Genomic DNA, 15,334 nt, shown 5'->3' on the forward strand with positions numbered 1-15,334 from the left:
TATTATTATTATTATTATTGTATTATTTATTTTATTATTATTAGATTATTATTATTATTTTTATTTTATTATTATTATCGTTATTATTATTATTGTTATTATTATTATTATTGTTATTATATTATTATTATAAGATTATTATTATTATTATTAGATTATTATTATTGTTATTATTATTGTTATTATTATTATTATTGTTATTATTATTATTATAATTATTATTAGATTATTATTATTATTAGATTATTATTATTATTATTATTAGATTATTATTATTATTAGATTATTATTATTATTAGATTATTATTATTGTTATTATTATTATTATTATTAGATTGTTATTATTATTAGATTATTATTATTATTATTAGATTATTATTATGATTATTATTGTTATTATTTATGATTATTATTATTATTATTATCATCATTACTGTCCGGATATTTTCGCCCCTCTGTGGGTGCTATAAATCCCCTCAGTTCTGTCTCTGATCTCGGTGCTGCTCTTAATTAATCTCAGTAATGAACTGGAGCTGTTTTAGTCTCAGAGGCTGAAAATGGTTCTGAGATCTGAAACTGTCACACTGAACTATAACCTGGTGTAAAAAAGTATTTGCCCCCCTTTCTGTTCGCCTGTAATTGCTGATTGGGGGTGTGGGGGCGTGGGTGGGTGGGGGGGGGGAAGGTTCTTGTGGACACAGTAAATAAAAGCTTTATTTCATTTTTCCAAATGTATTAATTAAACAAATCAACATGTGAAGTGTTCTGTTGTTGGGCAGTAGGGGTAATGGACGAGTAATCAGAAGGTTGCTGGTTTAAGCCCCACAACTGCTTGGTTTGTGTTCAGACATTTGACTAATAGCTGCTTCTGCTAAATGGCATAAAGGAAAATATAAAGATAATATAAAGTATAAACGTTTCCTTACTAACTGTAATTATAGTAATAATGGAATCTCAGCTCAGCTATCAACCGGCCGGGCACCTACACAGACACACGATTGGCTGTGTGTCTCCAGGGGGAGGGGCGATTGCTGAAACATGGTAAACGGGTGACGGCGGCTCATTACCGATGGCTCTTCATACACAATAGTGTGCTGTTAGACCCCGCCCCTGGTAGGTGAAGAGAAGCGATCCGGGGCTGCGAGTGTGTTGGTGGCTAACGTCTGGTAGCTTAGCACTGACTGTCAGCATCCCTGCATTAGCATATTAGCATTAGCGCCCGGTGTTCAGGTGCAGCAACTTTAGGTTTTACTTTCTATATTCACACTCTACAGCTTTTTAGCTTTAGCAATTTACAACTGACGCACACTTTAGCAACATTAGCATGCAGTGACAGGAAATGCCTCCACCCTGAAGCCGTTTGTTCCTTTTCTAAATCCCGTTAAATCCCGGATCTGAATCAAACATTTGGTGGATCAGGACTGATTGTGAGCCTCCTGCTGTTAGCATTAGCGTGCTGGCTGTGCTGGTGCTGATTTAAGGATTAGTAATGCTAATGCTAACGTACTTACACTGATCAGCCATAACATTAAAACCACCTCCTTGTTTCTACACTCACTGTCCATGTTATCAGCTCCACTTACCATATAGAAGCACTTTGTAGTTCTACAATTACTGACTGTAGTCCATCTGTTTCTCTACATGCTTTGTTAGCCCCTTTCATGCTGTTCTTCAATGGTCAGGACCCCCACAGGACCCCCACAGAGCAGGTATTATTTAGGTGGTGGATGATTCTCAGCACTGCAGTGACACTGACATGGTGGTGGTGTGTTAGTGTGTGTTGTGCTGGTATGAGTGGATCAGACACAGCAGCGCTGCTGGAGTTTTTAAACACCTCACTGTCACTGCTGGACTGAGAATCGTCCACCAACCAAAAATATCCAGCCAACAGCGCCCCGTGGGCAGCGTCCTGTGACCACTGATGAAGGTCTAGAAGATGAGCGACTCAAACAGCAGCAATAGATGAGCGATCGTCTCTGACTTTACATCTACAAGGTGGAACGACTAGGTAGGAGTGTCTAATAGAGTGGACGGTGAGTGGACACGGTGTTTAAAAACTCCAGCAGCACTGCTGTGTCTGATCCACTCATACCACCACAACACACCTACACACCACCACCATGTCAGTGTCACTGCAGTACTGAAAATCATCCACCACCTAAATAATACCTGCTCTGTGGTGGTCCTGTGGGGGTCCTGACCATGTATAGAAACAGATGGACTACAGTCAGTAATTATGGAACTACAAAGTGCTTCTATATGGTAAGTGGAGCTGATAAAATGGACAGTGAGTGTAGAAACGAGGGTTAAAGAGATCAAAACATCACACTAGTCCACTGAATCTTCACATTCACCTCCACCGCGCTTCACAGTAGCGTTCTGTAAAGTCGTGCCGTGCATGACGTGCTGTGGTGTGCTGTGTGCAGGTGCTGATCATGGCCGGCGTGGTCCTGTTGGCGTACTATTTCGAGTACACGGACACGTTCCCCGTCCACCTGCAGGGGTTCTTCTGTTTCGACCGCACCCTGTCCCGCCCGTACCTCGGCCCCGTGGACTCCAGCCGGGCCCCGCCTGCGCTCGTCTACTCGCTCATCACCGCCATTCCTACCGTCACGGTGAGTGTCGGGGAGACGGGATACGGAGGTTAAGGTACTGGACTAGTAATGAGAAGGTTGTTTGTTCAAGCCCCAACTCTGCCAGATTACCACTGTTGGGCCCTTGAGCAAGGCCCCTCAATTGCTTGGATTTTATACTACCACAGTACTGTAAGTACAGTATATGTCAATGTAATGTAAACAAAAGTATTGGGACGCCCCCAAAAAAAGGAAACTATATGGTTCCAAATGTGCAGCATCAGTTTAGGGAAGGTCCTTTCCTGTTAAAAGACATGAAGAAGCTTCAGTGTCCTGCACAGAGACCCTGAGCTCAGCCCCACTTAACAGCTCTGGGATGAACCGGAACACCGACTGATCAATCAGCGCCCAGTCTGTAAACCCTGTCATGTTCTGTACTACTGAACAGGCACAAATTCCCACACACATACTTCAAAGTCTTGTGAGAAGCTGGTCTGTTTTGAAAAACGGGACGTCCGGTGTGCTCATGGTCGGGTGTCCAAATACTTTTGACCATAAAGAGCGTTGGCTATGTGACTAACATGTAAAAAAAATATGCGGACGCTTTTTAAAATGAATTTGAGGTGTTTCAGCAACACACACTGATATCAGCTGTATTAATCAACGATTCAACAGCAAAAACTGTTTGGGGAAGGACCTCACCAGTGTCCTACACAGAGCCCTGACCTCAGCCCCACTCAACAGCTCTGGGATGAACCGGAACATCGACTGATCAATCAGCGCCCGGCCGTACAAACACAAACGTTGTCATCTTTTGTACTACTGACCCGGCACAAATTCCCACACACAGACTCACTACAAAGTCTCGTGAGAAGCTGAAACATCACATGGAGGGTTTTTTAAAATGGGACGTCCGAAAGGCTCACGGTCAGGCATCCAAATACTTTTGGCAACATAGTGTATATATACAACAACACAGGTGAATCAGAAAGGGGGCAAATACTTTTTCTTACCACTTTGCACCCCTGTCAAAATTAACAGAGAAGGTTCACGGCAGAGACGGAGACTAAAATCCGAGTCGCATATAAGTCGCACACACAGCGACTTCAGACTCGACTCGGACTCGTTTTTAATGACTCTGACTCGACTCGTGACTGGCAAAAAATGACTCGTAAACAACAAGAGTCTCTAGGGTCAGCATGTGTTAACATTAATTCCGTGTGATAATTAACCCGTTTTGGCCGTCTTAACCCGCAACACACACAATGTGTAAATGTTCCAGCCAGCTTCCGGTGTAGTGATGAAGCGTCGCTCCCTACTTAAAATGGTGGAATACCCTACGTAGTGCACTTCACAGGAACAACCGGGGTGAATGGAACGCTCCTACAGAATCGGTGCTGATGGTTGAAAGACGCTTTCTGAACCAATCAGAGCTTCTGATTGTAATTGTTAGTAAGAAATGCTGTTATTTGCATTTATTCAGTTTGCGTCACACAGATGACGTGGTAATGAAACGCTCGATCGGCTTTCTAACCACTTCCTGTTTTACTTCACCACCGGGAAAAGTTTGGAGGTTTTTAATTATAAGCACATTTACAAAATAACGGATTCTGTTCCTAATGGGACGCACGCTTATAAATGTAATAGCATCTAGAAGAACAGAAGCTAAGGTAAGCAGCGGTTATGATGGTTTTTGCCGTGTTTGGGATTTTGGCCGCTGTGCCGTGATTTATCGAGCGCTTTTGTTCTGTAATGAAAACAAAACGTATCAGTTGAAGCTTTTAACTGGAACCTTCTTGTTACAGAAATTACATTCATTTACACAATGAGGAGGAAAGTAAAGACACGAAGTAAAACGGCTAAATACACTCGCTAATCTGTTGTTGTTTTTATCTGAACTTACAGATTATTTCTTTATTTCTACGCTACATTTACAATATATGTTCTGTGTAGATTATATTGACTCCTGATTTGTATTTTGTGACCTGTGAACATCTCTGGTTTAAAGATCAGCTGGTTAAAACCGAGCGTCCCTATTGGCTGTCTGATGTCTGTTCCTCTCTGTGCAGATTCTGATTGGTGAGTTGGTGGCGTTGTTCTCGGGGTCGGACTCTCCCCAGGAGAAAACCATCGTCACGGCCGACTGCTGTTATTTCAGCCCCCTGCTGCGCCGCATCGTCCGCTTCCTGGGTACGAAACACACAACCTTCCTCTCCGCTCGGTCCCAGACTCTCCTCCCTTCTCCAGGGTTCCACCTCACGTCTTACACACATCACCTCCTTCGTCACCTCCTTCAACTTCATACCTGTAAACACAAACACTCAGGAGGTGCGAACGGATCCCGGCGCTACAGCCTTGAGGCGTCTGCAGTTAGATACAGTACGTGCATCTTCTTGCAGCCTTGTGGTTCAATGGTCCATCTGACTGACCGGCCGGATCGATCTGCAGCACCTTCGGTGAGATCATGTGTAACTGTTGCTCCTGCTGCTTTCGACACGAAACTGCTGGGCTGAGAGCAGGCTGTGAGATCTCACGTGCTGCTCCTGTCTGGGGAAGATTTGTGGTTCCATGAAGGTTGGAGCAGGTGTACCAACGATGCTGCTGTGGCTTTTTTTCTGTCGCTTCATCCTGGTCAAGGTCGACGTGGGTCCGGTGTCCCCCGAAATCACTGATGTATTCAAAGCAGTAACACACTCAGGACAGAAAGCCAATCCATCGCTGGGTCTCAGCCTCCCCGCTCAGACACAGTCGATCATGTCTGTATGTAGACGCCCGACTGGCTGATAGCACTGCTGGGGTTTCGAACCCAAACACATTTTAGCACTGTGCCACCTGAGCACCTTTGTGATGTTTCGTCATTTTGTTTTAAAGGCATTATTATTAGGAATTGTATTTGTATCTTGAGCTTTTACCTAATCCAGTCCGCTGATCGCCACACACTGCCACCCATGATCACTGCCTTACCCTGCCAGCAGAGGTCGCTCTTACACCCGTGACAGGGATCCTGGTTTTAGCAATCGTCCCACATTCTACAGACACACAGCCAATCGTGTGTGAGACTGGAACAGAAGAGCTCGAGATCTCAGAACTGGAGGACTCGTGTGTTTTACATGTTTCTGATAAATAATAAATCATTTTGGTTATTTATATGATTATTAATAGTTTGTGATGTTTGGTACAAAGTTAAACGAACTGATTTGAGTAGATAATAAAAACTGAAGTGGATGTTTTTAATCTGAAAGTCTGATCTGATTGGCCGACGGCGTGTTTAACCTCTCGTCCTCTTGTGCGTCCAGGCGTTTACTCCTTCGGCCTCTTCGTCACCACCATCTTCGCCAACATGGGTCAGGTGGTGACAGGAAGTCAGACTCCTCATTTCCTGTCCGTGTGTCGTCCCAACTACACGGCTCTGGGCTGTAGGTCTCCTCTGCAGTACGTTAACGGGAACAGCGTCTGTAGGGGGAGCCCGTCCATCATCAGCTCCGCCCGAAAATCCTTCCCGTCTAAAGACACGGCGCTCAGCACCTACTGCGCCGTCTACACCGCGGTGAGAGAGTGTGTGTGAGAGTGTGTGTGTGTGAGAGTGTGTGTATGTGTGGTTATGTGTGTGAGAGTGGGAGTGTGTGAGTGTGTGTGAGAGAGAGAGTGTGTGTGTGTGTAAGTGTGTAAGTGTGTGTGAGTGTGTTTGAGTGAGTGTGCGGTTATATCTGTGTGAGTGTGTGTGTGTGGTTATGCGTGAGTGTGCGGTTATGTCTGTGAGAGTGTGTGTGAGAGTGTGTGTGTGTGTGTGCAGGTGTGTGTGAGTGTGTGTGTGAGTGTGTTTGTGAGTGTGTGTGTGAGAGTGTGTGAGTGTGTGTGTAAGTGTGTGTGTGTGTGTGTGGTTATGTGTGTGTGTGTGTAAGTGTGTGTGTGTGAGTGTGTGTGTGTGTGTGTGTGTGTGTGTGTGTGTGATGATTATGCTTCTGTTGCAGATGTACATCACCTTGTCTTGGAAGACTAAAGGCACACGTTTGGCCACACCCACTCTGAGCCTCTCTCTTCTCTCATTGGCTGTCCTGGTGGGCGTTGTTAGGGTGACCGAGTACCGGAACCACTGGTCTGATGTTGTTGCTGGTTTTACCACCGGAGGCGCCATCGCCATGTTTCTGGTGAGGAAGGTTTGCTCCTGGACATGGAACTCACTCACTCACTCACTCACTCATATGCCCCGCCCGTCCATGCCCCGCCCGTTCATGCCCCGCCCCTCTCAGCTGCACTCAGAAGTTAATCAGAACTCTTTCCTCTGGGTCTGCAGGTCACGTGTGTGATTAATAATTTCCAGCAGAAGTGTTCAGCCCCGGCCACGCCCGCTGTGCCCGCTGTACCCGCTGTGCTCCCTCCACCTCCAACTCACCTGCCCCCTGCCAGCACGCCCAGTGTGGAAAGTCCACTCGAAAAGTTAAGTGACCTTCAGGTAAGGGGGCAGTAGTGTGGGTGGGTGTAGGAGTACTGGGGTGATTCAGGGCAGGAAAGGAAATCAAATAAGATCCAAGAACAGAGGGGTAAATACAGTGGGGCCAAAAAGTATTTAGTCAGCCACTGATTGTGCAAGTTCTCCTACTTAGAAAGATGAGAGAGGTCTGTAATTTTCATCATAGCTACACTTCAACTATGAGAGACAAAATGAGAAAAAAAAATCCAGGAAATCACATTGTAGGATTTTTAAAGAATTTATTTGTAAATTATGGTGGAAAATAAGTATTTGGTCAATAACAAAATTTCAACTCAATACTTTGTAACATGACCTTTGTTGGCAATGACAGAGGTGAAACGTTTCCTGTAAGTCTTCACCAGGTCTGCACACACTGTAGCTGCTATTTTGGCCCATTCCTCCATGCAGATCTCCTCTAGAGCAGTGATGTTTTGGGGCTGTCGCTGGGCAACACGGACTCCACACATTTTCTATGGGGTTGAGGTCTGGAGACTGGCTAGGCCACTCCAGGACCTTGAAATGCTTTTTACGGAGCCACTCCTTCGTTGCCCGAGCGGTGTGTTTGGGATCATTGTCATGCTGGAAGACCCAGCCACGTTCCATCTTCAATGCTCTCACTGATGGAAGGAGGTTTTGGCTTAAAATCTCACGATACACGACCCCGTTCATTCTTCCCTTAACACGGATCAGTCGTCCTGTCCCCTTTGCAGAAAAACAGCCCCAAAGCATGATGTTTCCACCCCCATGCTTCACAGTAGGTATGGTGTTCTTGGGTTCTTCTTCTTCCTCCAAACACCACGAGTTGAGTTTTTACCAAAAAGTTCCATTTTGGTTTCATCTGACCACATGATATTCTCCCAATCCTCTTCTGGATCATCCATATGCTCTCTGGCAAACTTCAGATGGGCCTGGACATGTACTGGCTTAAGCAGGGGGACACGCCTGGCACTGCAGGATTTGAGTCCCTCTCGGCGTAGTGTGTTACTGATGGTAGCCTTTGTTACTTTGGTCCCAGCTCTCTGCAGGTCATTCATCAGGTCCCTCCGTGTAGTTCTGGGATTTTTGCTCACCGTTCTCATGATCAATTTGACCCCACGGGATGAGATCTTGACCCCAAGGGAGATTATCAATGGTCTTGTATGTCTTCCATTTTCTTACAATTGCTCCCACAGTTGATTTATTCACACCAACCTGCTTGCCTATTGTAGATTCACTCTTCCCAGCCTGGTGCAGGTCTACAATTTTCTTCCTGGTGTCCTTCGACAGCTCTTTGGTCTTGGCCATGGTTGAGTTTGGAGTCTGACTGTTTGAGGCTGTGGACAGGTGTCTTTTATACAGATAACGAGGTCAAACAGGTGCCATTAATACAGGTAACGAGTGGAGGACAGAAGAGCTTCTTAAAGAAGAAGTTACAGGTCTGTGAGAGCCAGAAATCTTGCTTGTTTGTGGGTGACCAAATACTTATTTTCCACCATAATTTACAAATAAATTCTTTAAAAATCCTACAATGTGATTTCCTGGATTTTTTTTCTCATTTTGTCTCTCATAGTTGAAGTGTAGCTATGATGAAAATTACAGACCTCTCTCATCTTTCTAAGTAGGAGAACCTGCACAATCAGTGGCTGACTAAATACTTTTTGACCCTACTGTATTAAGGGTAATGGGGCCAGATTGGGGTAAATATTTGGGGTAATGAAGTAATTAGATCTGAACGTTTATGGTTAAAGGGTTTGGGGTTGGATAACTAGAGGGATGTTTTGAGGTAATCTTGGGTAGTTTTATGTAAATACTTGGGGCAGGAGGATTTGGGGTAGATATTTAGGGTAACAGGGAAGATTTTTAGATAACAGGGGGGTACTTTGAATCAAATAATTTGAGGTAAAAAAAAGTTGGGATAGATATTTGAGGTCATTAACAGGAGATTTCAGGTACTAGAAGTTGATTTAGATATGTGGGGTAAGAAAGATTGGGGTAGATATTTGGGGGAATGGAGTAATTTCATTGAAACATTTAGGGTAAGAGGGTTTGGGGTAGATTAGGGGTAACAATGAGGTGATTACCATTTTAAGGTAATCTTGGGTTGTTTTATTTAAATACCTGGGGTAGGAGAGTTTGGGGTAGATATTTAGGGTAATGGAGTTTAACGTTTATGGTAAGAGGGTTTGGGGTAGATTTGGGGTAAGAAGAAGGATATTTTGAGGTAATCTTGGGTAGTTTTATATAAATACTTGGGGCAGGAGGATTTGGGGTAGATATTTAGGGTAACGGAAGGTTTTTAGATAACGAGGTAGTTTGATTGAGGTAAGAATAGTTGGGGTAGATATTTGAGGTAATTAACAGGAGATTTGTGTTAATAGAAGATATTTGGGGTAGGAACATTGGGGTAGATATTTGGAGTAATAAAGTAATTCATTTTAACATTTAGGGTAAGAGGGTTTGGGGTAGATTTGGGGTAAGAAGAGGGATATTTTAAAGTAATTATGGGTAGTTTTATATAAATATTTGGGGTAGGAGAGTGTGGGGTAGATACTTAGGGTAACGGTGGATTTTAGATATTAGGAGTAGTTTTGTTAAAATAATTGGATTTTTGGGGTGGATATTTGGGGTAATGGAGTTGAACATTAATGGTAAAAGGGTTTGGGGTAGATCTGGGGTAGCTAGAAGGATATTTTGAGATAATCTTGGGTAGTTTTATACAAATATTTGGGGTAAGAGAGTGTGGGGTAGATTTGGGGTAAGAAAAGGGATATTTTGAGGTAATTTAGGGTAGTTTTATATAAATACTGGGGGTTGGAGAATTTGGGGTAGATATATGGGGTAACAGGAAGGGTTTTTAGGTAACGGGGTAGGTCTGAGGTAAGAACAGTTGGGGGTCGACATTTGAGGTGGTAATATAGGATAGGGGTAGTTGATGTTAGGGTAGATTTTTGGGGACATAGGGAGGATATTTGGGGTAATGGGGGCACTTTGACATGTTCTCTTTCTTTATAGGTTCCAGACGCTCCGAGCTCAGGCGTCACATAATGATCAGCGATATTTACTCACCTCCCCTCCTGATGTTCTGGTCCAATCACGGCGCCCCATGTCCAGTGCTGTTTAGACATGTCCAAATATGTCCATGTACAGCACCACCCAGCTTCACTAAGCACCACATAGCAACCTCCAGCACCGTCCAGCAACCTCCAGCTCCGTCCAGCAACCTCAGCACTGCCCAGCCCCTCCAAGAACCCCCAGCTCCACCCAGCAACCCCAGCACCGCCCAGCAACCTCCAGCTCCACCCAGCAACCCCAGCACCGCCCAGCAACCTCTAGCTCCGCCCAGCAACCTCCAGCTCCGTCCAGCAACCCCAGCACTGCCCAGCCCCTCCAAGAACCCCCAGCAACCCCCAGCTCCGCTCAGCAACTCCAACTCAGCCCAGCAACCCATAGCTCCGTCCAGCAACCTCCAGCTCCACCCAGCAACCCCAGCACCGCCCAGCAACCTCTAGCTCCGCCCATTAACCTCCAGCTCCGTCCAGCAACCCCAGCACCGCCCAGCAACCTCTAGCTCCGCCCAGCAACCTCTAGCTCCGCCCAGCAACCTCCAGCTCCACCCAGCAACCCCAGCACCGCCCAGCAACCCATAGCTCCGTCCAGCAACCTCCAGCTCCACCCAGCAACCCCAGCACCGCCCAGCAACCTCTAGCTCCGCCCAGCAACCCCAGCACTGCCCAGCAACCCTTAGCTTCGCCCAGCAACCTCTAGCTCCACCCAGCAACTCCAACTCAGCCCAGCAACCTCTAGCTCCGCCCAGCAACCTCTAGCTACACCCAGCAACTCCAACTCAGCCCAGCAACCTCTAGCTCCGCCCAGCAACCCTTGTCCAGCAACCCATAGCTTCGCCCAGCAACCTCTAGCTCCACCCAGCAACTTCTAGCTCCACCCAGCAACCTCTAGCTCCACCCAGCAACTTCTAGCTCCACCCAGCAACTTCTAGCTCCGCCCAGCAACCTCTAGCTCCACCCAGCAACTTCTAGCTCCACCCAGCAACCTCTAGCACCACCCAGCAACTTCTAGCTCCACCCAGCAACTTCTGGCTTCGCCCAGCAACCTCTAGCTCCGCCCAGCAACTCCAACTCAGCCCAGCAACCTCTAGCTCCGCCCAGCAACCCTTGTCCAGCAATCCATAGCTCCACCAAGCAACCCCTAGCTCTGCCCAGCAGCTTCCAGTTATGGCCAGCAACCTCTAGCTCTGCCCAGCAACCACTAGCTCCGTCCAGCAACCTCTAGCTCTGCCCAGCAACCACTAGCTCCACCCAGCAACCCCCAGCTCCACCCAGCAACCCCTAGCTCCACCCAGCAACCTCTAGCTCTGCCCAGCAACCACTAGCTCCACCCAGAAATCCCCAGCTCCACCCAGCACCCCCAAGCTCCACCCAGCAACCTCTAGCTCCGTCCAGCAACCCCTAGCTCCACCCAGAACCCCCAAGCTCCACCCAGCAACCCCTAGCTCCATCCAGCAACCCCCAGCTCCGCCCAGAACCCCCAAGCTCCACCCAGCACCCCCAAGCTCCACCCAGCAACTCCTAGCTCCGTCCAGCAACCCCCAGCTCCACCCAGCACCCCCAAGCTCCGCCCAGCAACTCCTAGCTCCGTCCAGCAACCCCCAGCTCCACCCAGCACCCCCAAGCTCCGCCCAGCAACTTCTAGCTCCGTCCAGCAAGCCCCAGCTCCGACCAGGACCCCCAGCTCCACCCAGCAACCTCTAAATCCACCCAGCTTCGCCCAGCAACCCCTAGCTCTGCCCAGCTCCGCCCAGCTCTGCCCAGCAACCCATAGCTTCGCTCAGCAACCACCAGCTCCACCCAACAACCCCCAGAACTGCTCATCAACCTGCCCAGCAACCCCTAACTCAGGGGTAGATTTGGGGTAAGAAGAGGGATATTTTAAAGTAATTATGGGTAGTTTTATATAAATATTTGGGGTAGGAGAGTGTGGGGTAGATACTTAGGGTAACGGTGGATTTTAGATATTAGGAGTAGTTTTGTTAAAATAATTGGATTTTTGGGGTGGATATTTGGGGTAATGGAGTTGAACATTAATGGTAAAAGGGTTTGGGGTAGATCTGGGGTAGCTAGAAGGATATTTTGAGATAATCTTGGGTAGTTTTATACAAATATTTGGGGTAAGAGAGTGTGGGGTAGATTTGGGGTAAGAAAAGGGATATTTTGAGGTAATTTAGGGTAGTTTTATATAAATACTGGGGGTTGGAGAATTTGGGGTAGATATATGGGGTAACAGGAAGGGTTTTTAGGTAACGGGGTAGGTCTGAGGTAAGAACAGTTGGGGGTCGACATTTGAGGTGGTAATATAGGATAGGGGTAGTTGATGTTAGGGTAGATTTTTGGGGACATAGGGAGGATATTTGGGGTAATGGGGGCACTTTGACATGTTCTCTTTCTTTATAGGTTCCAGACGCTCCGAGCTCAGGCGTCACATAATGATCAGCGATATTTACTCACCTCCCCTCCTGATGTTCTGGTCCAATCACGGCGCCCCATGTCCAGTGCTGTTTAGACATGTCCAAATATGTCCATGTACAGCACCACCCAGCTTCACTAAGCACCACATAGCAACCTCCAGCACCGCCCAGCAACCTCCAGCTCCGTCCAGCAACTCCAACTCAGCCCAGCAACCCATAGCTCCGTCCAGCAACCTCCAGCTCCGTCCAGCAACCTCAGCACTGCCCAGCCCCTCCAAGAACCCCCAGCTCCACCCAGCAACCCCAGCACCGCCCAGCAACCTCCAGCTCCACCCAGCAACCCCAGCACCGCCCAGCAACCTCTAGCTCCGCCCATTAACCTCCAGCTCCGTCCAGCAACCCCAGCACCGCCCAGCAACCTCTAGCTCCGCCCAGCAACCTCTAGCTCCGCCCAGCAACCTCCAGCTCCACCCAGCAACTCCAACTCAGCCCAGCAACCCATAGCTCCGTCCAGCAACCTCCAGCTCCACCCAGCAACCCCAGCACCGCCCAGCAACCTCTAGCTCCGCCCATTAACCTCCAGCTCCGTCCAGCAACCCCAGCACCGCCCAGCAACCTCTAGCTCCGCCCAGCAACCTCTAGCTCCGCCCAGCAACCTCCAGCTCCACCCAGCAACCCCAGCACCGCCCAGCAACCCATAGCTCCGTCCAGCAACCTCCAGCTCCACCCAGCAACCCCAGCACCGCCCAGCAACCTCTAGCTCCGCCCAGCAACCCCAGCACTGCCCAGCAACCCTTAGCTTCGCCCAGCAACCTCTAGCTCCACCCAGCAACTCCAACTCAGCCCAGCAACCTCTAGCTCCGCCCAGCAACCTCTAGCTACACCCAGCAACTCCAACTCAGCCCAGCAACCTCTAGCTCTGCCCAGCAGCTTCCAGTTATGGCCAGCAACCTCTAGCTCTGCCCAGCAACCACTAGCTCCGTCCAGCAACCTCTAGCTCTGCCCAGCAACCACTAGCTCCACCCAGCAACCCCCAGCTCCACCCAGCAACCCCTAGCTCCACCAAGCAACCCCTAGCTCTGCCCAGCAGCTTCCAGTTATGGCCAGCAACCTCTAGCTCTGCCCAGCAACCACTAGCTCCGTCCAGCAACCTCTAGCTCTGCCCAGCAACCACTAGCTCCACCCAGCAACCCCCAGCTCCACCCAGCAACCCCTAGCTCCACCCAGCAACCTCTAGCTCTGCCCAGCAACCACTAGCTCCACCCAGAAATCCCCAGCTCCACCCAGCACCCCCAAGCTCCACCCAGCAACCTCTAGCTCCGTCCAGCAACCCCTAGCTCCACCCAGAACCCCCAAGCTCCACCCAGCAACCCCTAGCTCCATCCAGCAACCCCCAGCTCCGCCCAGAACCCCCAAGCTCCACCCAGCACCCCCAAGCTCCACCCAGCAACTCCTAGCTCCGTCCAGCAACCCCCAGCTCCACCCAGCACCCCCAAGCTCCGCCCAGCAACTCCTAGCTCCGTCCAGCAACCCCCAGCTCCACCCAGCACCCCCAAGCTCCGCCCAGCAACTTCTAGCTCCGTCCAGCAAGCCCCAGCTCCGACCAGGACCCCCAGCTCCACCCAGCAACCTCTAAATCCACCCAGCTTCGCCCAGCAACCCCTAGCTCTGCCCAGCTCCGCCCAGCTCTGCCCAGCAACCCATAGCTTCGCTCAGCAACCACCAGCTCCACCCAACAACCCCCAGAACTGCTCATCAACCTGCCCAGCAACCCCTAACTCAGCCCAGCAACTGCTAGCTTCACCCATTGCTCAACAATCTATTACAGTAGTGATACTGAGTGATACAGACTCACTGCTAAGTGCACTCCACTAAGGGGAAGTGATGATAACAGGATTGGAACAAAACCGATTAGCTGTTAGTGACTGCTGCCCCCTGCTGACCGTAAACACCAATCACAGCATCATCACACTGTTATTATTAACGATTATCAGCAGGTTCAGGTTTTTATTCATGTTTCTGTGTTTCCTTCTGTTCCACGTACAGAAATGTTAATGTTTAATCAGATACAAAAACTAAAGATGTGAATGATAGTCACTGTTGTAAATCCAGTGTTTTCTTCTATTACTGATTATTATCATTTCGTTTTATTACTGTAAAATAGAGGCTGTACATCTATATCAGATCTATATCTGACATTTTACACTCAGACAATTCAAATGTAAGAAAGAAACTTTACACTCAATAAAGAGTTAGATAAATGTTTATCACTGCTGCTTCACTCTTAAATAAAGACGTACACAAAACTTTTTTTCTGAGATTTAATGACTGGAATCACTCCTGCACCACTTTGTTTTACTAAACAAAACTCAACAAAAATTGTCTAGGCATCCAAACCCAACAACACTGTATCTACTGTAAGGTGTGGTGGTGGCAGTATGATGCTCTGGTGCATTAAAGAAAGTGGACAGAATAATGAAGATGTAAGACCATGGTGACCCAAAACATTTGGGTCTTGATTGGCTGTGTCTGGGAAGGGAGCAACCCTGACCAGGATAAAGCGGTTAATAAAAATGAATAAAACAATTTAAAAATAATAATAATATTGTCCACCTGACATATTTATTATGACATTAAACACAATGAAATGTTTAATATTACAGTCATACAGTCATGAGAAAAGGTAAGTACACCCATCTTAAATTCTTTTAAATTCTTTATCAGCTCCTAATTACTGTAAAGACCAAGTGTTTGGTTCTCATTGACTTAAAAAAACAAACAAATAAGGTAAAATTGACTCAATAAGCAGTAAATTAAGAAACCAGGAGG

At 47.6% G+C, this 15,334-nt stretch overlaps 1 protein-coding gene across 1 annotated transcript in view; it reads left to right on the forward strand.

Moving 5' to 3' along the window:
• Positions 1-14,770, forward strand: part of plppr2b (phospholipid phosphatase related 2b) — a 19,049-nt gene extending 4,279 nt beyond the window's left edge. The window contains exons 3-9 of the mRNA XM_062997201.1: positions 2,427-2,615; positions 4,643-4,763; positions 5,870-6,120; positions 6,545-6,721; positions 6,868-7,010; positions 10,036-11,952; positions 12,492-14,770. Of these exons, the coding sequence (XP_062853271.1) occupies positions 2,427-2,615; positions 4,643-4,763; positions 5,870-6,120; positions 6,545-6,721; positions 6,868-7,010; positions 10,036-10,144 (990 nt within the window). The 3' untranslated portion in view covers positions 10,145-11,952; positions 12,492-14,770. The remainder of the gene's footprint in view (positions 1-2,426; positions 2,616-4,642; positions 4,764-5,869; positions 6,121-6,544; positions 6,722-6,867; positions 7,011-10,035; positions 11,953-12,491) is intronic.
• The last annotated feature ends 564 nt before the right edge of the window (positions 14,771-15,334 follow it).

The sequence above is a fragment of the Trichomycterus rosablanca genome, chromosome 6 (genome assembly GCF_030014385.1).
Source record: "Trichomycterus rosablanca isolate fTriRos1 chromosome 6, fTriRos1.hap1, whole genome shotgun sequence".
In the NCBI taxonomy this organism is placed as follows: Eukaryota; Metazoa; Chordata; class Actinopteri; order Siluriformes; family Trichomycteridae; genus Trichomycterus; species Trichomycterus rosablanca.